General features: G+C 35.0%; 1 protein-coding gene across 1 annotated transcript in view; it reads left to right on the forward strand.

Annotated features, from left to right (window-relative positions):
- The window catches only part of Sec10 (Exocyst complex component Sec10), a 225602-nt gene that overhangs the window by 25335 nt on the left and 175474 nt on the right, over positions 1-24793 (forward strand). The window contains exons 4-7 of the mRNA XM_090400320.1: positions 2001-2065; positions 10956-11100; positions 24000-24044; positions 24208-24348. Of these exons, the coding sequence (XP_090256446.1) occupies positions 2001-2065; positions 10956-11100; positions 24000-24044; positions 24208-24348 (396 nt within the window). The remainder of the gene's footprint in view (positions 1-2000; positions 2066-10955; positions 11101-23999; positions 24045-24207; positions 24349-24793) is intronic.

Raw genomic sequence — 24793 nt, forward strand, 5'->3', positions numbered from 1 at the left:
GGATTTATTTTCAAACACCATGATAAGAAAAAGAAATCTGTATCTGTCATCAGTTTCATATGAATGAATAAATCTAGTAATTCATTCTATGAATGAATGCATATTGAACTCACCTAAAATCTACTTACTTGCATATATTGCTTATTGTGTCAAGCACTGGCAATCATCTAATTACAGGTTCTGCTTACTGGATCTGGATATTACTTGGCGACTTCATTTTGCTTGCTCATTCATCTCCAGATTTATTGGGAAAAGTTGATGTGTAAATCCAGAAAAATGACTTCTCAGTGGTATTGGTATTACTGCTTTAAATGCGCTTCAAGAAGAGATTTACTGTGTGTAGGCAGTTCCCAACTTATGTAAAATCAGACTTGCACAAATTATCACAAAAGGGCTACAAAATAGTGAATTATAAAAATTTGACTTAACTGGCCCATGTTACTAGTATGCTATCTAACATAATTACATAAGTGGTCTTCATAAGTCAGACAGCCCAAGTGGCACATATGTGTAATTTCCTTAGTCTTGCTTTTAACATGGAAGTGCTATATGTTTAGTAATTTAGTGATGCATATTTTTAGCATTTGCATGGATTCAAATGCCTCGTAATCCTTAAAAGTCCAAAAAGAAATGATGATGACGTAGGCTGTTATGGAAAGATTTATGAAGAGAAGAAAAAGCCATGTTCACTTATCTCTTGATTTCATAAAAGTCAAACAGCGAAATCAAACATTTAAAAAAAAATCTGTTTTTCATACTTATTTATACTTGATTATGTAACTTTGCATTAATAATTACTAATAATCTTATTATTATTACTAATTATTATTAGTAATAATAATTAGTAATTATTATTATATAATAATAAGTAATCTTATTATTACTATAATCTTATCTTATATTATTAATATTAATAATGATCTTATTATTGGAGGTGTCATGTAATAATATTGTAATAATTGAAATTCAATTTGTTTGTGAATTCTGTGACTGACTGAAACTAATAACAGAAATAATCTTGAAAACATTGAGATTAATGGACAAAAAGATTAAATGTGACTTGCATAAAATTAGAGTTACATAAAGCGTGCAGAACTTAATTCTTACATAAGTTGTGGACTGCCTGTATTTATCATTAATTGTTGGTATTTAGTTTTAATTTACCACCCTACAAGTAATATGTTTTTTTGTTGACTTTCTTTTGTTCTGGCTTAAAAGTTCAGAATTGTAAAATTTGTATTCAAGGTGCGATAAAAAAAAATTCTGGATTGCATTTATTTATTCTACGATAATAACAGTTTGAGAGGTTGTGCCTTTGAAATCAGCTGATATGACTTTTTGAATAATAGTCATGTTAGGGAATATCTTTCTCCCATCTGACAATTTAAGTTTTGTAAAAAATAAAGAAGTAGATCTGGAGAGTAAGAGTGATACAGAACACAGGTCATGTTCCATTTTATGGCCAGAAATTTTACAGTTTTTACTGCAATACCTGATATGCTTAGATCTTGTTTCAGAATTATATGTCATAATCCAAATGAGATTCATAACTGTTTGAAGATAATCATGTATCCACTATGTATAAGCACTTTGACTCGCACCACTTTTATCTCTAGTGTTTAGCATTGTCAACAGACATCACTCCACTTTTGAATTTGGAAAAGCAATTTAGTTTTTTAGTTATGCCCATCATTTCTTTTCTATATAGTTTTAATGTTTCAAAGCTTTTTGTAGCATCCCCCCCTTCAGTTTCATGGAACGTGAATGCACATGAACTTTCTTTGAACTTTTAATTTTTGATTTTAATTGTACATAGCAAACACAAAGTCACATTTTATGAAGTGTTACTTCATGCATAGAAGTAATACTGTGGGAAAATGTTTATAATAACACTCAAGCTGTGAAATAAAATAAGTATAAATTGCCCATCAGATTCTACACTAGTAGAGAAGCTTTGTACATTATAAATTATTTCTTTATTTTTATTTTTTTCCCTCTAGCTGTATGAAGCTGCAGATATCATCCAAAAGCTTCACCTAATAGCTCAAGAGTTACCACCAGGAAGGTAAAGTTAATGTAGTAAAATTGCATAACGTTTTTATGAATATAAATTTAAAGATTATATGTTATTTAACATTATATGACAGTGAAGATATTCGGTAGGAATGCAATGGGCATTTGAAGCTGGATGGTATGATGTTGACACATTATAGTATAAAATCTGGTAATATGCAATGATAAAATTATTATACAGCAATGGATAATACTTACATTAGGAAAATACTTATTTGTAGAATTTTTGACAAGGTTTCCTAGCCATTATCAATACAGTTGAAAAGAGATAAAAAGAACAACACTTAAAATTGCAAGCACACAACAATATAATGCTATCAACTGCAGGAGGATAACTATCTGCAAATGATTAGAATTCAGAGAAATAAATTTAAATAATTACAAAATTAAGAAAGACAGGAATCAGGAGTGTTACTTAAGATAACTTCCAAAATTGGGATAGTTTAATTATTATTAAGAGAGACCTCCAGGGAGTCAGGGACTCATTGAGGGAGGCTACATACTAAACCACACACAAGCTATCATACTTATTCTTGAATTCATTCACACTGTTAGCACTCACAACATCCAATGGCAATCCATTCCAGTCACGCACCACCCTATGAGAGAAAAATCTAGCCCTCACCCCCTTCTTAGCAACATTCATTCTCAGCTTCCAAGGATGCCCTTTTGTCCCTTCCCCACCCTTCATAAATTGAAAAATTCCATCAATTGAAATCCTGTATGACCCTTTCAGAAATTTCTAAGTCTCAATCATATCATCCCTCTTTCTCCTATTTGCTAGTGTCTGCAGTCTAAAAATTCTCATTTTGTCTTCATAATCAGTATTCCATAATCCTCATATAATTTTTAACACTCTCCTTTGCACTCTCCAATATATCAGAATCACAACAGAAACTAGGAGAATAGACCTGCTGTGCACAGTAGTCCAAGTGAGGTCTTATCAAGGCCTTGTAAAGAGGCAAAATGGCATCCTTATCCTTGCATGTGAACATTCATTTCAGCATTGCAATTATCTTTTGAGTTGTATTTGCAATCTTTGCTCCATGGTTTCTGGAGCAAAGATTGCATTTCAGCATAATTTGAAAATTTTCTTGAAAACACACCTTCCAGCTTTACATTTGAACTACATTTGTCGTCTGTCATCTTTATTTGATGGTGCATTTCTTCATCACTAGCAACTGTTCCACCAGGTCTGAAGTCCCAACATATTTACCACGACAACACAAACTGTACATCTTTGTTTGTGATAGTTTGTGTCAGGAAGTAAGCGGGTACATTGATGGTAGTACTGCATTTGAAGAGCTCTGAAAGATAAGTTATTTATTTTTTAAAAAAAATTGCGTTATTAGTTTAAAAATTGTGCTATGATTAGAATATATTGTGGAGTTAATTAGTTTAGCTTAAAAAGTTTGTTTTAAATAGAGTTAATTTAGTATTTTGATAAGAGATATTAGATATATAGTGTAGCACATGCCATCAAAGTGAAGAAAGGCAATGCCGTCCAAATCGCCACATTTGCTTGAAGAATTTAATTAAAGGGAATTCGTGCAGTAAGGTCTGTGGAATGTATGCTTTGCCGAGAGCAGTTGGAGTTTAGTTTGAGAGCGATAGTAGTGGGAAAATGTGCGAAAGTGTCATGAAAGCGAAGATCTGAAGTGTGTCTCAGGTCACGAGATTGACGTGGTAGATGAAAGTCAGAATGCGATAGAAAATTGTGATGTAACACCAGATAGCATAGAGAGTGAGTTTAAAAGTGATACAGTTGATGGTAAAAGTACGGAGTGAGAGAATAGTTTGACTGATATAAAAAAATGGAGTTAGCTGCGATGAGGGAGATAGCTCGGTTGTGCAGAGTGATACATAGGGCAAAATAGCAGCTCGAACGATTATAAAAATGTCTACTGAGTGGATCAGCTAACAAAAGGAGCAAGTGCATGATAAGATAAACGAGAACATGATCGGGAATGAAAGAAAAATTAAGGAGTGAGTGTTATATGGTGATTCAGTAGTAAAAGGTGTAATAGATGAGAGTTTGACAAAATCGTGCTTTCCGGGAGCGAAAATTAATAATGTAAGTGAGACTATTAGAGCACAGAAGCATAAGGTGAAAGAAATTATAGTAGTGGTTGGAACGAATGATTTAAAAGGTGAAAAATTTACTATGAGAAAGGACTTGAAAGAATTACTAGTGCTAGCAAAAGAAATCAGTGAGAGAGTTAAGATAGTTAGTCTGTTGCAATGGTATGACAGAGTAGAGTTGAGAAGGAGGGCCATAATTGTGAATGACTGTGTAGGTTATGCAGGAGGAGTGGTGTGGAGTGAGTTTGATGGGCGAAAGGACTTATACAAGATGGATGGTTTGCATCTGAATGGATTTGGTGTTTGAAAACTGGAAAAATGAAACTGGAAAAAATGAAAGTGGATGTGCAGAATCAGGAAAACTATAGCTTTTAGGGAGGGTGGGGATGCTGTTAAGTGGACATTCAGACATCATTGAGGCAGTTGAGTGTAAGAATGTGTATAATATGCCTGAGTTAGGACGAAGGATAACAAACCAAAATGGGATAATTAGTATGCCAGGAGTATTTGGAATAAGGAGGAGGAATTTTTGGCCTTGGTTAGTTCTTCCTGGCCACAGGTTATTGGCATTAGTGAGACATGGCTAACAGAATTTGAATATAGTTAGTGGGATAGAATGTGAGGGATATAGTGTATTCAGGAAAGACAGAGAAAAGAATGGAGGAAGGAGTGTTATTGATGATAGCTGATGAACTGCAGCCAAAGGGAATAGAAGTTCAATTTCAGGATAGTGAAAATAACACATTTGAGGCTATCTGATGTGAGATTGAGGTCAGCAGAACAAAATTTACATAGGCAAATAGACTCAATGAGTGGAGAACAGGTAATTGTTATGGGGGATTTCAACTATGGTATCATTGATTGGAGGGAGGAGAGGACAAATGGGAGGAAGGACATGAATTTTATGCAGTTACTAAGGGATAACTACCTGAGACAGCATGTAAATGAATACACTAGGGGTTCGAGAGTGCTTGACCTAGTAATTGTATCTGAGAAATTGACTATTATGAATATGACCATATTGCCATCAATTGGCAAGATCATAAGGTCTTGCCCTGGGAAGTGGCTAAATGTGTGGAATTTTCAATTAAGACAGGGTACATGTGGAATTATTGGGCTGGAAAGTATGGCAAGCTTAGGAGTTTGATTGGTTCAGTGCCATGGCATGTACAGCTGCATAGGACTGGATGTTGATAGTGCATGGGAAGTGGTTAAGGAGTGTTTGAGGGAGGTAATGGCTGACTGCATACCTAGAATTCTTAGAGTAAATCAAGTGGGAGTTAAATGGATGAATACCACCATTAAGGTTGAGCTGCAAAAAAAGAAACAATTGTGAATGAAATTTAAGGAGAAAGGTGACTTGCAGGCACACGAACAGTACAAAGCACAGGCCAGAAGGGTAACTAGTGTGGTAAGAAAAGCTAAAACAGATTATGAAAGTAAATTAGCAATGCAAGCTAATGTGAATCCCAAACAGTTCTTTTGATTTGTCACAAGTAAAAGAAAAAATGTATACAGAAAAATGATTCTAAGGAATGCCGATGGCAGGGAGGTAACTGAATCAGATGAAATAGTAGAATTACTAAGTGAAAACTTTGCAAGAGTATATCATCCAGGTGGGACAGGAATGAGAGAATGAATGGCTGATACAGGAATTGAAGTGAATGAAATGTAGGTGAATAGTATATTACAGAACCTTAATGTAAATACATATGTGGGATTAGATGGTATACCAGCTCGAGTCTTACATGAAGCGGCAAAGGAATTGTCAGTTTCTTTGACCATATTGTTTAATTAAAGTCTGAGCTCTGGGTTAGTCCTGAGGGGATGGAAAGAGGGGAAAATAATTCCATTGCATAAAGGAGGTTCCAAGACTGCTGTTGCAAATTACCGACTGATCAGCATATCAGTTGACAAGGTTTTGGAGATATTAGTCAAGAGCAAAATACAGGAATGGATAGATGAAAATGGGATACTGTATGGAGGACAGCATGATTTTGTGAAGGGTAGCTCATGCCTCAGTAACTTGCTCACGTTTTATAATACAGTGACGGCTGAACTGGATAAGGGTAATGGATTTACAGTGATACTGCTGGACTTTGCTAAGGCGTTTGACAGGATATCACATGGAATTCTAATCAGTAAAGTGCAGCACATGGGGATGGATATAGGGTTGGTGAGATGGATAGGAGGGTGGTTGATGGAGAGATATCAGAGAGAGTAGTTTATTATATCAGAGAGAATAGGTATTATTTCTGGGAAAATTCCCATATTACTACTCTAAGTAAATATTATTTTTATGACTATTTAGCCTATTTTTGTTTAGGAGTATCTGTTTTTATGATGTCATTGGCTTTTTACTCAAATTTTAGGGCATTACTGATGTTTTATGTGGACAGATATATGAAGAATATATAGGAAGAAAAAAAAATAATATATATATATATATATCCACTCTATATATATAAAAAGATAAGCCAAAATTTGAAATGTTTTTATGTCACGTTTTTTGTCTCTTCATTGTTTTGAGCTAGATTAAGCTGATAAGCTGAAATTTGAAAAGTTTTTATGTCACGTTTTTGTCTCTTCATTGTTTTGAGCTGGGTTAAGCTGATAAGGTGAAATTTGAAACGTTTCACGTCCAACAATGTGTTTGCCTTCATGACACAACAATTTGTTGGACGTTTCATAACAATGGAGAACCGGCTTACCAGCCTGGAACTCGAGGGGGGGGGTGTATCATACGCGCCAGGGGACAGAGTCCCCTCTAGCATATATATATATATATATATATATTAGTAAGCAGATTGACTTGGTTTCTAGACATGTTAAATATTATTTAATGACTGAATTCCAAGATAATAGAGAACCAAGTAAACAATATCAAAATTTATGGACACAACTACCGTGTTAGAGCAAAACTTTAGTTTAATATAAACTAAAATGAACATTCGACGTTTCGACCTTCATATCAATGTCATTATCTGGAGCATACACATATATACAAAGAAACAAGCTGCACTACAATCTACATGGTTTGCTAAAGTTACTGACCAACTGTTACAACAATTATTGGCCTGACCTCTGGTGAGAGGGAAAAAAAACCTTTACTACATCAAAGCTAGTCCTATTATTATCTATTAGGTTACAAAATTAAATTGGGCTGGAGAGCAACATGTTTGTTTATATATATATATATATAACTGTGATTATACATATAAATTTCAACCAATTGGTATGGAATTGTTTCCAATAAAAGCTGAAAATTTGCTTACTTTAGGACTTTAAGTAATTTTCAGCTTTTATTGGAAAGTATTCCATACCAATTGGTTGAAATTTATATGTATAATCACATACTTATATAAACATGTTGCTCTCCAGCCCAATTTAATTTTGTAACCTAATAGATAATAATAATAGGACTCTAGCTTTGATGTAGTAAAGGTTTTTTTTTTCCTCACCAGAGGTCAGGCCAATAATTGTTATAATGGTTGGTCAGTGACTTTAGCAAACTATGTAGATTGTAGTGCAGCTTGTTTCTTTGTATATATGTGTATGCTCCAGATGATGACCTTGATATGAAGGTCAAAATGTTGAGTGTTCATTTTACATGGTAGTTGTCTCCATAATTTTTGATAATGTATTCTGATCACCATGTAAACATGAAAGAAAAGAGAACCAAGTACCGTATTTTTTGATAGATAACGTGCGCGTTATCTATACAAAAAAATTCGTTAAAAATGAACATGCGCGGTATACATTAGAAAGGTATGAGAGGTAAATCAAATGTAATAACAAAACTAAGGTAGAAGTATTACTTAATATTTATTGAACATTACACTATTCAAATCCAAAAAAATTCTTCATCAGACTCAATACTGAAAGAATCGCTTGCGTTAAAAATTTCGTTTGGTATTTCAGCTTCATAATCATTGTCACCGGACACCACTGCATTCCCTTGTGCTTTAATGAAGCATTTCTAACACAGTTTTCACTTGCAGCAGCCCAACTTTCTACAATCCACGTATCTTCATATGTATATTAATAACTATATCTTTAATAATAATAAATTTTGCTTAATCCTTTATCCGAGTGTGAGCAAACAAAGTTTGCGCCTGAAAATATCTTCAGGACTGAGCTAAGATAGTACAACACCGGGCAACTCGCAGCAAAGGTGGATCAAGCACCCAACTCCTTGTCTTAGTATCTCCCATAATGCACAGCACATCTCCTTACGGACATGTATACTGCTATGCATTAAGGGAAGGGCCACTACCCATACTGGTTTCGACCTTTATTGAGGTCTCATCAGTGGGAGTCAGGCCCAGAGTGGATATACTAAGGCAGAAGCAATAGGAGAGGTCATCCTTACCTATAGGAGTTGCCAAAAGGTGTGCCACCTTATTATTAAATTACTCTGGATTTAGAGAAAGATGTTTGAAAGTTTATTTTTTACTTGGTTAGACTATAATAAATTTAGTTTAATCCTTTATCCAAATGTGAGCAAACAAAGTTTGCGCCTGAAAATATCTTCAGGACTGAGGTAAGGTAGTACAACTATATCTTTATATGATGTTCTTTTCATCTGCCCTGTTTTGTTATATTCATAGATGCCATTCATCATCCAGTGTATCATAGTCGACCACTTAGCCCACAAATTGTCTTTGAATGGTTTATTTACTGCAAGATCAAGGGGTTGGAAATTTTTTTGTTAAACCACCTGGAATGACAGCCAATTTGGAATACTTACAATTGTTTTAACTTCTGCTGTCGTGTGTTCCCTACACAAATCCAACACTAACAAAGATTTTGGGTTGAAAAATGCCATATTCCCTCTTTCGCCACACATTCTTCAACCAAAATTTCATAACCTCGGAATTTATCCAACCTTTATCATTAGCAGTAACAATAATATCTTTGGAATCGCAACCTTTTGTAACAGTCTTTCTTTTGAAAATTGCCATCGGTGGCAGTTTGGAACCATCTGCAGTTATGCAGAGAACCACAGTAAAGTTAGACTTTTCGTGCCCTGTTGTAGCAACTGAAATCTCTTTTGCTCCCTTCCAATTCACAGTTCTGGAACTAGGCATGTCAAAACTTACGGGGACCTCATCTATATTCCCAAAGTGACAAGCATCAACCCCCCCCCCACACACACACACAAGTTTTCTCTCAGAAACAAATGAACTTTTCTTACTTTCACTTTCCAGTCGCATGGCAAATTTTGTCCAACACTAGTGGAGGAGCACATATCTAAGGACTCCTATTGGAGTCCTTAGACTCTTGGGAGGTCTATAGGTCCATTATATAACACTATCAGCTACATCTTATCAACTTAACAATGAAATTTTAACTACATCTTCAACAGATGTGACTCATATTCCATCTACAATAAGTAAAGTCAGTCTGCCATATTCACCCTTTCATCTATTAGTGCCATAATTGTAGAATTCTCTAGGGTTTGCTTGACTTGCTTCAGCCTTTTTTTTTTCCATTTCACTCATTGGCTTCCTAGCCTGTGCCTTATACTCTTCATGATGTTGAGGAGATACCTTGTTCTTTATATCTCTTCCATAACACTCTCTTTCTCAAACTCCTGGATAATTTCATGATTCATCCATTTTGCTCCAACTTTATTTATCCTCTTAATCTTCTCTGAAGATAGTTTTCATAACCCACATGTTTGCTTAATTTATCATAGTCCCCTGTTCCATAATTCCATGCGTCTTCTGTTATCACTGTATGAGATGATGTTATTAAATCTAATACTAGTCTCGTGTTGCTTCATCTACATGCTGTATTAGTCCCTGTGTAGCTCAAAGCATTCAGTCTCCTTACTGAATCCATTATCATTATCCTCTAATCACTAACCATTCTCATCTGTCTGGACATTTTGGAATAATCTCTGCTACATTTCCTGGCCAGTAGGCAATATCCACTAAATATCTAAAATTATTAAATACTTCAATATCACACCAAATGGCCTGAAAGCTATTATCACTACCATTTCCTTTTATCTTTTTCTATTTACTTCTTCTTTATCTTTTCTATTTTGAAAAATGATATAAGTGTAATATTCTGTTCCCATGAGTACATCATCCTTTGTTAACCATGTCTCACAGACAACAGATGCTCAGAGGATCAGATGTTATATTATAATAAAACCAAAAGAGGTTTAAAGCAATATTAAAGCCATTTATTATATGGACAGAGACAGGGAAACTGACAAACCAGGAAGCTAAATTAGATAGTTTTCAAAAAAAAAAGTGTCTCCATGGTCCCAGCATATAACAAACAAATTATATAATTGGGCTAAGTAAAAAAAGTGTCACCAGTGAAATAAAACAATGCAGATGGAAATGGATTGGATATGTACAGAGAATGGATGGGAGAGATTCCAAGAGCAGCTTTCATATGGATCCGAACCTGGAAGGGAAAAGGGAAAAGCCTAAACAAACTTGGAAGAGAATGATGGAATAGGAAAGAAGAATAATGGCTGGTTGAAATAACTGGAGAGTAGCAGAATTAGTGGCACAAGACAGAGATAACTGAAGGAAATGGATCTTGGCTTTATGTACCTCATGGAGAAGATAAGTAAGTACTAAGTACATCATGATTACTATCTCTTATATTTGTACTGTGATCATTTTATCTCCCTCCCACACTTCCTAACTTCTGGTTTCTTTATTCTCTCAGTTGCCTTTGTGCTGAGAGAACCAGATATTATATGTAATTTATTCTGTTTACTCTATTTTGTTAACTTCATGTTGCAGTTGTGTTACTTCGGTTCATATTTTCAGATCTCAGTTTGATAAAGCTCGATATGCAATTGCCAAAAAATATGATGAAATAGAAAAAACTCTACTGCAGGAATTTGTTCAGGCACATCAAATGGGTAATAGAGCAAAAATGAAGGAAGTCGCCTCTGTTTTATCCCATTTTAAAGTAAGATTTAAAGTAATATAAATGTGCTTAAAAACTGTAAATATTGAATTTACATATTAAGTTTGCTTATTGTAATGTAGTTTTTGATTAAATACTTTGCAAAGTTTTGTTGCTAAATACAGTTGAACTGGTTATAACAGACACCTGGGGACCGACAAAATTTCTTGTTATAACCATTACTAGCTATATTAATGATCATTAAATCTACCACCTGATTATGAATATGCTTGTATAAACTACAATACACTTCATATTAAATACAATTTGTTTGTCCATAATTTTAAAACCATACTGTTTTAAAGTCTTACTGTAATACTAACTGTTTATTTCTTCATAATTAAAAACAATACTACTTCTTCTTCTGCAGCTTTTCCCAGTTAAGTAGGATCGCTGTTTGTGGTGAGTCTCCTCCACAACTTCCTGTCTTAGACTGTAGGCACATCCAAGTTCTTCATCCTCAAGTCCTCCTCCACCATCTCCCTCCATCTCTTCTTTTGCCATCTGTGCTTCCTCTTCCCCTGCGCATACATCTGCATGACGTTTCTTCCCACATACTCTTCCTCCTGCCTCATCACATAACCAGACCATCTCAACCTTGCCTCCTGTTTCTTTGCTCCTAAGTTCGTAACTTTCACCATTCCCCTTACATAGTCATTTCTCAGATGATCTTTTCTGGTCACACCGCACAGCCACCTAAGCATCTTCATCTCCGCTACCTCCATTCTGCTGATGTTATTTTTCCTCAGGGCCACAGTTTCCAAAGCATACATCATAGTTGGTCTCACTACTGTCCTGTAGATTTTGCCTTTAATAATTTGCGTAATTAAAAACAATATTAATTAATAATAAGCACAATTTCAATTAGTCTTTTTATTATGATCTTAAAATTTATCTTTGTTATAAAGATTTTACTTTGATATTTCTCAAATTTCTGCTTAAAACACTCACCACATTAAGTGTCATTATTACTTCAGTTCTTTCAAAAAATTGTGTCCATTGCATTTGAGCAATGCACACAGTCAAAAAAAACTCAGGTTTTTTCATTCCTTAAAACAGACAAACTAGTCCAGTGAACACCATCTATAGACTTAAATATTTACTGTAGGACAAGGAAGGCAACAGGAAACACCTTCTTCCATTATCATCATTCCCTAGTAAAGCAGTATACCACTATACAGCCACTCATAAGGTTTAGGAGAGAAATGGCATTTGGGTGACACTGAAAAATCGGGTGTAGTTTCAAAAAAAAAGAAGCTCTGAAAAAAGGAAGCAAAAAATGCAATTAAAATAGCATGCTGTTAACAGAAAAGAATGAGATTGTTGAAATTTAGATCAATTTGATAAGATTTTAAATGTAGAAGGTATTACTGATGAAAAAAAGTGCCTTAGACGATAGAAATATAAGATCTGATAATGTTGGAGTCTTGACAAGTAACAGACTGATTTGGAGGAAAATTGTAGATAGGAAGTTAGTAATGATGTAATTTTTTCATGTAGTACTGTCATATCCTGTACACCCCTTGAGGGTACATGGCAGGAATTTGATGATGATGATGATGAAAAAAATATGATGGATGACTTTCCCTCCCCTTTCCCCAACTTTTCAAGAAACAGATTCCTTCTTTCCCAACATACCACTGATGTACTGTAGCGTCTTTTACTTCTGGTGCATGGAATTGATATATGTTAAAAAAAAAGTATGGATTTAAATATTACACTAGAACCAATATCTGAAGATGAAATAATAAATGCAATAAACTAGATGAAGAATGGAAAAGTATGTGGCCATTATAATATAGCAACAGAAATGCATAAGACAGCTAAAGAAATTGCTGCTAATAATACAAGTGGTCTTCAAAGTGCTAGAGTGTAAAAAGTTACCCAGATAGTGGAAAATAGCAGTGATAACCATAATTCCAAAGAAAAAGGCAGTCTTACTAAATGTGAAAATTAGAGAGGTATTAGCTTGTCAGTACCTACAAAAATTTTGATAAATAAAAAATGAAATAAAATATTAAAGCATGAACAAATTGGTTTCAGAACAAATCATCACATTTTTGCTTTAAGAAATATAATTAAACAGAGGATGTAGAATTTAGAACCTCCTATACCTAAATTTTATAGATTTTGTCAAAGCACTTTGACAGTATTAAGAGAAACATTTATGGATAATTATTAAGTTATGGAATTCCTGATAATTATATAAGAATGATAAAAGAAATAATGTATAAAGAGTATAAAAGTTGTGTTATTGCAAATCTCAGAATGTGTTAAGGACTAATGTGAGGAAGGGTTATGTAATGTTTAGACTGCTTCTTAACAGTGATTAATTGGATTACAAGAAAGGTTATGGATATTTATGCCATTCAGTGATTTCTGATTTTTTGTGATCTTGTGAACATAGGCTCACCACTCACTTGATTTTTCTACTTTCAGCAGTTATAATTTCATGTTTGTAAGTTCCTTTATATTGTCTATTCATTTCTTGCTGTCTTCCTCTCCTTCTCATACTTTCATCCTTCTCTAACAACTGCTTTTTCCTGATGATTGTTTTGCTCACACAATATGGCTAAAGAACCGAATCTTCTGCTTAACATTCAGTACTTCCAAGGAACATTCTGTTCGCTTGTTCTCTAAATACTTCTTGTTAGTCATTCTTGCCCATTGTGGGATTGTGTAGTTTCCTGCATGTCTGTAATTTTAATGAATCAATTCACTTTGTCTTTCTTCTTGATCTAGGTTTTACACCCATACATTACCACTAGAGAGATCATTACTTTATCCTTCTTTTAATTTCATCTTCACATTGACTATCATTTATTATTCTGGATTTCAGTAAATCCTGACTTTCAACCACCTCTGTTTTATTTTCCTCAATCATAAATTCATCCAGATTGCCAGAAGCTATCAATTGTTTTATTGATATTTAAATTAAGCTCAACTTTTTTTTGCTTTTCATTTTAACTAATGCTCAACCACTACAGATCTTCTGTAGTTTCTTTCATGAGGGTTGTATTATCTGCATCTCAAGTGATATATTTTTCTACTCCAGTTTTAATTCTTGCTTGGTTTTCATTTAAATCAGTCATTCTCATAACATATTTGCAATAAATATTAAAAGATAGGGTGACAATATCCAATCTTATCTCTATGTGAATAATGTCCATTTCTCTATGTATTGTTTTTACTGCAGCTTTCTGGTTGTCATACAATTCTATGATTAAGAGAATTAAATGCTTTGGTATTCCCATTACTCTCATTGTATTTCATAGTCTGATTAACATAGTTGAATGCTTTCTTATAATCAATAACAGATGAATATGTCCTTTTAAATTTCTCTTGTTCTTTCCATAATCCATCTCAAGTTTGCTATTTGGTTTCTAGTTTCTCTACACCTCCTAAAACTTGCCTGTTCTTCTGGCAATTCATTATTCATATATAGTTCCTGCCTTTTTCCTTTTGGATTGGAAGAATAAAAGAGAATCTTGCAAAACACTTGGAAGTTCTAGATTATGTAGATAATATAGTTCTAATATCATTAAAATCATGACATACACACAGAATCAGAAGCATTGTATATGACAGCTAAAGAAGTTTGACTTGAAATAAATATGAATCCAAATCATATCCAAATAATGAATCCTCTAACAGCCTTTTATTACTGACAGGGGCAGAGCTTTCAGTAATAAGTCACTTAAGGACCAAAACCAATTAATTGGGAGGAGACTTGAACATCACCTTTCAGGAATGCAGAGAACCGACTGGGCCTTCTGACCTAATGTCCATTCCTTATCTTCATGTGGTGCGTCCTGTTAGTAGGTATATACTAGGTACTGAACAAATGAGGATGGACTGGTAATTTGGGACAGCCGACCAACTTGTACCTTTTACTTTCTTAAACCACAAATGCATATGATGGTACAACATGATGAGATTTCATGCTGGCTGGAGCATTATCCAGTTAAACAAGACATCCACTGTTTTCATCAGGGAAAGAGGGTGAACAGTGAAAAGTTAGCTACTGGAACAAGCTCCATCTCAACATCTAGAAGAAGAAGAAGAATAAACCCAACATCTAAAAGAAGAATAAATCAAACATCAGAAGAGCTGAAGATAGGAACCATCAATATAAGGAGTATTAATGGAAAGGAAATCAAACTTGCAGAAGAATTGGTACCACATAGACATAACTGGCATTACTGAGATGAAAACAAAAACAGATGAGATCTTACTTTAATGATATTAGAACTATATTATCTACATAATCTAGAACTTCCAAGTGTTTTGCAAGATTCTCTTTTATTCTTCCAATCCAGTATAGGATGTTATTTTCAGGCAATAATGGTCAAGGAAAGGAAGGAGTAGCAATAGCATTCAACACCAAACATGAAGATAAACTTCTTGATTGGAAGGCAGCTTGAAGTAGAGTTATGCAGGCAAACTTCAAAATGGGGAAATGAGCAATGAAACTTGTGCCTATTGTCCCACAGAAGGTTCTTCTAAGGAAGAAGAGAAGGAATTTTTAGTCATTAGAACAGGCAGCTGACATTAAGAAAATGGAAAAAGTGGTCCTTGTTGGAGATCTGAACAGCAGAGTAGTAATGAATCCCATGAGGCATATAAGAACATTTTGGGAAAATTTGGAGAAAAGGGCAAAGCTAATAATAATGGTATGTATTTACTAGACTTCTGCTCAGGACATTGACTAGTCATTGCTAACACCATGTTTCAACATAAAGATATGCACAAGTTCACATGGAAATAAGAAAAGTCTCATTGACTACGTCATTGATAGTGATATCATAATTCTGGTTCAGGATACGAGAGTGTACAGAAGATTTGAAATTGGAAGTGACCATTACTTAGTACTAAGCAGGATAAAATGTATCACATTGAAAAGAACAGTATGTAAGAAAGTTTTAAAAAGAATTAAAGTTCAGCAGCTTTTACAGGTAAATTGTAGGCTCAACTATGCAAACATTATTGAAGAAAATTTGAAGCAGTTTGTAAACAAGAATCAAACCTTAGAGTCTCACTGGCAAACTCTGACGAAGACATTGATTCAGCTAGGGAGGTATGTGGTGAAATTGTCTGCAAGGATAGAAAAATAAGAGCACCATGGTGGACACGAAGTTAAAGAAACAATCCTGGAAAAGAAGAAAGCATAGCAAAAGTTCCTAGCAAATAAATTGGCAGATGCCCTAAAAGAATACAGAGAAAAGTGTGAAAGAGATAAAATATGTGTAAGATTGGCTAAACAAAAGTCGTGGGAAGACTTTGGTAAGAGCATGGAAAATAAATATCAGAAAGGTGACAAAATGATTGAAGAAGTTTAAAAATAGAGGAAGGAGCACTGTAAAAGGAATCAAAGGTGATAAAGGTGACATGCAAACTGAAGATAAGGCTATTCTAGATGACTAAAGTAATTACTTTGAAAGACTGTTAATCAAACCAAGCAGTTACAAAACAGTACTAGAAAATTTTCAAGAGGAATGCAAAGAGAGTATATATAATATATATAGTAGAACTGACAAAAACTCGAAATGTGGAAAGGCAGCTGAAGTAGATGATATTCAACCAGAAATGCTTAAGTATGTAGGTATGAAAGTTTTGCAGTGGATATGCTGTGTAATTCAGAGGGGCTTGGTCAGAAAGTTGCATTTCAGATGATTGGAGTAGAGCTCTCATAGTTCTCGTCTACAGAAAAGGAAATAAAGCTGAATGTGAGAATTTCAGAGGAATTTCTTTTCTAACTATTCCATGTAAGATTTATGCAATCATACCTAAAAAGAGGTTGAGAAAGATTGTGGAAGAGAAACTTGAAGAAGAACGAGCTGCATTCAGGATAAATAGAGGTGGTCAGGATCAGATCAGAATAAGAGTGCACAAGAGACTAGAAATGCTGGGATGGGCAGAGAGTGATCAGTTAATGGCATATGGAGTCATTTCCTATAGTAAGAATGGGTTAGAGTAATGTTTCCTGGATACAGACCAAGTTTTAGAAATGGAAAGATACCACTATTCCTATTTGTTATGAGAATTAAATGGCCTCCGTCTTCATTAAATTTATGGTTAAACTAGAATTTGGACTGCTACAAAAGTTCCCTCTGTTTATTAGCATGGATACTTGACCTTATTTTGGCATGTGCATTTAATGTCTAACATGCTCCTTTTCTAATTTAAATTATTGTTCACTAATATGTGGTGAAATAGGATGGGAGAGGCAGAGGAGATAAGGGTCTATAGAAGAGCTGAGCTTTGAAGGAGATCAAGTATCTCTAACATCAGATTTCCAAAGAACCCTATAGATTTATTTTATTTATTTATTTTTGAAATGGTAAGAATCCTTTTATATATGAAATTGGCTGTTGCATTTTTTGTAAGTCGTGTTTCACTTGAGGCTTTTAGGACTTTTTTTTTTATTGTGTCCATTAATGATAAAGATAAAATTATCACACTGTCATCTTTTGATAACATCAGCCACTGATTCATCTCCTAAGATCTAAGTGTCTTGCAACCTGCAGAAAATAATTGATGACTGATAGGGAATTTTGTGATACTTTCATGCTTGGAAGTTAATTTGCTCAGATAAATGAGATTCTCACATTTTTATAAGTACATAATTACATTCACTTATGTGCATTCCCTTGCTTTTTATACTTTGTGCTATGGATTTATATTTCTTCCATATAGTATTCAGTAAAAATGGGGTCTTGCAGCATAAGTATAGTAACATGTATATAACTTAGTTATTATTGTTATTATTACCAGCAAAAGACTCATTGCAGGAAGCACATGCTGTTACACACAAAGCCCCATCAAATCATGCTTAAACTCATTCAATGTATCTGCATTCACCACAATCTCAGGCAATGTATTCTCACCAATCACTCCATGGAAAGAACCTGCTCCTTATGGCCCTGCTTACATCTTCCTTATACAGCTTCTGGGGATGCTCCTTCCCCTCCTTCCATTCTGTGAAAAATTTCTTCCATATTGACCTGGTACAATCCTTTACCAACTTATATGTTCGTCATATCCCCTCTCTTTCTTCCATTCACAAGGCTTTGCAAACTGCAATTTTCCTCAATTTGTCTTCATATCCCACATTCCAAAGAGCAGTACCACCTTGGCGAGTCATCTCTTGACCATTCCAGTATATCCTCATCACCATGAAAACCAAGGGAACAAATATGTGCACATATGAGGCCTGATCAAGGTTTTATACAACGAACCAGTGATGATTTTACAACTTTTGCAATGTGAACTTGAGATCCTTGTCCATCACTCTCCCAAAGTCTCTGTCTCCTTACCTTCCTCCCAAATTTCCTTACCAAGTGTATACTTTGCATCCCATTGTGTACCACATTTCAGAACCTTATACTTTGCAACATTCAACTGATAATTCCACTCACTTGCCCACATACAATCTATTCAAGACCTCCTGTAAGGCTACATCATCTGTTTAATTGCTCCTTGTTTTTCTCAGTTTTGAATCATTTACAAACAGTTGTATATCTCCAGTTAAACCCATCCCAATCATTAATATAAAATTAAATAATGATGGTCCCAAGACAGACAGACCCTTGTGGCCCACCACTAGTGACTTTAGTCTTCTGGGATACTGCAGATCCATAACAACTTGCTGATACCTATCTGAGAGCCAATTGCCTGTTCAACTCGGTATTATATCATCCAGTCCCCTCTGTGTTTGTGTATAGGCCGATATATAGATTGGCCTATAATTTGTAGCTAGCCTTAGCCTTATAAAGGCTAAGGCTAGCTACCACCTTTGTAAAGTATAACAATTTTACCTTCCTTCCACTCCTTTGGGACTTATGCTGTTGCCAGACGCTTGTTAAACAGGTAGGCTAAGGCTGATGCTGACTCCCTGGAACATTCCCTTAAGACACGTGATGTCATTAAGTCTTATTGCCTTATTGACATCTAGTTTAACTTCTCATATATTTCTTGCTTGCTTACCATCTAGTCTTCTCTCATTTCATTCTCTACACTTGAGGTTCTGATTTAACTCTGAGGATATATATATATATATATATATATATATATATATATATATATATATATCCAGATAAATCTGGATATGATTCTGTAACACCTATTGAATAACATGGATAAGAAGTGCAAGTTGGTGTCACTATTTCATCTACCTAGGCTAGTAGAGAGGTTAATGGAATATTATCAGCACTGAGAAAGGATTAAAACTACCGTATTTGCCTACATATAAGACGCACTTCCTTGTTTGTACACATTTTTTAGGAAAAAAACTTTATCACTGAATATTATAATGAATTTACAGTATTTCAAATATAAAGTAATAAGTAGGTCTACTTTCAACAAATACCCAATCTAACTAGGTTATGTTTGAGGGCACATCAAAAGTCAGCAGAACCTTGTCCATGTTAGAGGCTGCCGTAGCCCAATTAGAAGAACAACGGAACATTGCGCTCTTTGATTGCAAAGACCTGGGTTCGATTCTTGTCGTGATGAGGGGAATCCTTATATGGGCTTTTTCAGTTGAAGGTGAGTTAGCCAATCTCATACGGTGGTAGCAGGGATTTTTCTCCCGGAAACTCGGGTTTTTCATCCCACATACAGACAAATCGGCCTTCAGAACACATGCCATTTACAGACAAAAAATACTATTGTTGGTGGTGATGATGGACAATAGATGGTGTTGATGGTAGTAGCATTGTAGTTGGAGAATTAAGTAGTGGAGAGGATGAGATGCATCTAGCGAAGTAGAGTAGTGTGCCCTCCCTATGATGAGTCCTTGGACTCCCTGGAGGTGTCACGTAGTAATAATAATAGTAATAATAATGTTTTCTATTTGCGCAAGTTCAAAATTTTCTCATTTCCTTGCATTAATGACGAATCAATGAAATTTGATAATTATTTCTTCATATTCAGCTGTTATCTTTTGTGATATTTTTGTTTTAGTTTGCATACATAGCTGGTTTCTCTTCATGAATCTTGAACACTATGATGTTGATCCAGTAAAGTTAGTGATCCCTCTGCTAGTGGCCATCACTTTCGCTTGATGAATAATCATTTTTGTAGACCCGCTGAAAGTCCCGTTTTTCTGTGGTCTAAAATCCAAGTATTCAGTTCTGCCTCAAGTTCTGGCCATTTTGCAGTTCCACTTCGTAGGTTATGTTTACTGTGAGTTGTTTTTTTAGATCCTCTTCCTGATTCTGCCAAGTTCTTATCATGGGAGTTTTCCCAGAAATAATATACATAAGTTCTTATCATTTTCTCAGTTGGGGGCGGGTGGCCCAAATGCCTCTCTGCAGCCCTGTTTCCATGTTCTTTAGCATACGCAATCATGGCTTGTATACATAGCTTGTATGCAATATTGTAGCAATGCTGACTTTTTCAGCCATAATCTGCCAAGATATTTAGAGAAAATTTAATGGCAGAAATTTATCATGATGACATCGCATGCACATCCACTGAACTCTACATAACTAGAATGTTCTCAAACACCACAAGGGAGCAAGAAAGAAATTGCGTAACTTGAAACTGAGAAAATTTCCAGAAATGAAAGTAATAAAAAAACTGAGTATCGGCGTATATGACGCACTCTGTTTTTCAGACCTATTTTCAAAGAAAAAAGTGAGTCTTATACGCCAGCAAATACGGTAATTTTAATGCTTCCAATATTTTGTCTCAGTCACAAAGACATCAGGGATTACAAAAAAACTTTTTGTGACAACACACACAAATACAATACAACAATGAGTGAAACTAAAGTCCTATCTAGGTGGTGTGCCCTCTATGGGTGTTTGCAGGTGGCCTAGGATGTAAAGAGGGATCTCTGATAATTAATGTTTCCCAAATTTTGGGAAGTTTTATGTAACTGTATTTGTTTAAATTAGGTTGATTCCTGAGTGCAGATGCAGATTCAAAGAACAGTCTTTCTTTTTTTTTGAATTTACTATGGTGGAGCATGGTGGTTTTTTTCCTGGAGATCCTGTGGGTTGTATCCAAACAATGGTCTGCAAGGCCAGAGTGACCATAATCGTGATTGCAGATGTAAGATTTGTGTTATTCTAACCGGATGGTTGCTGATCTGCCTGTCTGTCTGAAGTAAGCCAGTTTACAGGAACAAGGTACTCTATATACTCCAGGCACTGAGGGAGGAGGGAGCTGATCTTTGGTGGAATGGATAAGGGTAGCAAGTTTATGGTTCCAGAAATATTAGAAGCATTAAAATTAGTTTTAATCCTTTCTCAGTGCTGATAATGTTCCATTAAACCTCCAACAGAATTCTTCACAGCACTTAAGCCTCAACACACGGATTCTGATCATTCATGGTGAAGAAATAGCATGCAAAGCAAAACAATATGGTAAGTCAAAACTACGCTTATTGAGACAATTAAATCAGCTGGCCTTTTTAAAAAGATGTCTGGACTCAAGAGTTATTCCTAACTGTGTTTGACTTAAATCAAATTTAAATCAAAGCCCTCCGGATATACAAACATGCTAGTCTGGCTCTATTATGAGAGCAGATTGCCACGAGTTGTGGCAATCTGCTCTCGCTAGGCCTCACTACGACAAACGCTGCCATTGGCTTGTTACAATCGGAGCTCTCTGCTGTACTCAATCCTGAACTTTGTTCCATTCTCTTTGGCATCTCAGAGGCTTCCGTCAGAAAGAATTCCAAAAAATAAAAAAATAAGCACATCAGAAAGTTTAATAACCTTTGTAAATCGAAACCACTATCTCAAGTTCAACCGCTCTATCCAGTAGTCAACCTATCATCTAAAAGACTCAGCGAAGATGATGTTAGTGTCCTAAGCCTCGGCCACAATTTTGCCGTCGCACCTAAAGAAGTTCCGGTATTGGATACTTATCTCCGGAAACCAATAACATCAGACTTCATGTAACTAACATCCTCTCCCAGTTGTCACCTCCAAAAATTAATTTTTCTTCCAGACAACTCTCTGCCCTCAGAAAATTATGGAAAGAAAAAAGTATCGTCATCACCAGAGCTGATAAAGATAATCCCAGAGTCGTTTGTAATGCTTCAGAATATAATCGAAAAATGGACATTATTCTCTGGGATCGCTCTACCTACATACCACTTGAACACGATCCCACAAAAACTCAAGTTAAAAAATTAAAAAACCTATTTAAAAAAAAGTGTCCTCTGGCCTCCTGACATTACAAAAAAACTCAAACCTTTTGGTTCTCATTCCCCCCATATATATACGGTTTAACTAAAATCCACAAACCTAATTCTCCCACCCAAGACCTATAGTAGATGCCACTAATGCTCCTTACTACAAATTGTCAAAGTAGCTAGCTAACTCTTTGACCTTCCTCACTGGTCTTACCACATCTTATGTAAAAAAACTCTACCCACTTAAGCTGACCAATACTGACATATTGGTCAGCTTTGATATCATCTCATTGTTTACCAATATTCCCCTAATTGACATCTTAACACTCTTAAAAAAGAGTGTTAAGGCATCTTTTTTTTCCCTTTTGATATCTTAGAGCTCTTTTCCTTTGCAATCAAATCTGGTTATTTTTCTTGGAAGAACAAAATCTACAAACAGATAGAGGGAACTGCCATCGGTTTCCCTGGCTAAGATATGTAGATGATGTGTTCTCTATTTGGCCTCATGGCCTAGACACATTAGACTCCTTCCTCAGTCACCTCAATATTCTACATCCAAGAATCCAGTTTACGATGGAAAAGAAAAATAACAATAGATACATTCACAAACTCTCCCACCACCCCTCTCAACAATATGCATTATTAAAACTCTAGCCAATAGAGCCCACAGTTTTTGTTCCAGTGACACTGCCCTTTAAGCAAACTCAAACACATACACAACACCTTCCTTTCCAATAGCTACAATGATTAGAATTAAAAAAAATAATCAAGTCCTTCCCTATTCCCTGACCATCTCTTCAGAAGGACTTCAGAAATGCCATCACCATACCTTACATCCGTAGCACATCAGAAAACATAGCCAGATTGTTAACAAAGTACAACCTCCATACAACTTTTGAGCCCACCGTAAACTTGCTATCCTTATCCGTTTCACCAAAGATCAGCTCCCTCCTCTCTCAGTGCCTGGAGTATATAGAGTACCTTGTTCATATAAACTGGCTTACTTCGGACAGACAGGCAGATCAGCAACCATCCGGTTAGAAGAACGCAAGTCATACATCATCTGCTATCATGATTATGGTCAATCTGGCCTTGCAGACCATTGTTTGGATACAACCCACAGGATCTCCTGGAAAAAACCACCATGCTCGACCATAGTAAATTCGAAAAAAAAAAAAAAAGAAAGACTGTTCTTTGAATCTTCACATCTGCACTCAGGAATCAACCTAATTTAAACAAATACGGTTGCATAAAACTTCCCAAAATTTGGGAAACATTAATTATCAGAGATCCCTCTTTACATCCTAGGGCACACCATCTAGATAGGACTTTAGTTTCACTCACTGTTGTATTGTCTTTGTGTGTTGTCACAGAAAATTTTTTGTAATCCCTGAAGATATCTCTGTGACTGAGATGAAATATTGGAAGCGTTAAAATTAGTTTTAATCCTTTCTCAGTGCTGATATTATTCCATTAAACTTCCAATATGAGTTCTTCACAGCACTTAAACCTCAACACACGGACTCTGATGAACTGTTCAATTGAATACCTCGACTGACCAATTATTAAGTATAGTTGCTTTTAAGTTTTATGTAAAGAAACATTGCCTAATGAGATTTGCTAATATATTCTTTCTTCATTAATAGAACTTTTATAGTATACTATAGAGAGCAGTGTAGAAAGGTTTTTGTTTGTATGTGTTTTAGCTTATCAGAAATGTTCAGCTTTTAAGGTAGTTTTCATTCTTTAACAGGGATACTCACATTGCATAGATGTTTTTATAGCAGAGAGCCAATTGGTAAGTTTCTTCATATTGTTCTATTTTTCAAAAAAAACTGTTTTAAATGATTTCTTTGGTCTTTGGATATCTTTTGTTAGGTGAATAATATGGGGTGAGAGAGAGAGAGAAGGATTTTTTTTCCCTCTTTGTTACATGAATATTTTGTTTTCCATAATTTCAGGGAGCATCATTAGGTCCAAATATCTTTGCAGATATTGTACCTCTTTGTACAAGATGTCAAGCAACAATGGAAGAAGTATTCACTAATCCTGAACAAGTAATGGCAAAGTTTATACATAATATATTCAATGGAAAACTTTTGGTAAGTGTACATAGGAAATTCATTAAAATTCGTTATTGAAGTTGTGACTTTTTGTTAACTGTTACTGATTATTTATTTATTTATTTTTAATATGTTCAACATGAAAAAGAGCAAGCTGTGATATACTTATACAAAAGCCCTGTTTTTTTAGCCATAATTAGAAAATTGGTCTCTTAGATTGCTGCTTTGATTTTTATGAATATAGCTAGATTTATGTATTATCATCATCATCATCATCATCATCTGGTTATCTTTATTGAACAGAGCATCTGTAGCTCAGTTTCAATGATACCCTTCTGTTGGAAATATCTGGATCTGAATTACATAGGAAAAGTGAATATTAAAGATCCATCATTATTTCAAAGCTGAATGGTTGTAGAAACTCGTGAAAGTTTCATAAAATTTGACCTGAGAGCTTACGAGAATACAATCCTCAGCATCAGAG

The sequence above is a fragment of the Typopeltis vanoorti genome, chromosome 11 (assembly GCF_054136105.1).
Source record: "Typopeltis vanoorti isolate ZY-2024b chromosome 11, IOZ_Tvanoo_1.0, whole genome shotgun sequence".
Taxonomy (NCBI): Eukaryota; Metazoa; Arthropoda; class Arachnida; order Uropygi; family Thelyphonidae; genus Typopeltis; species Typopeltis vanoorti.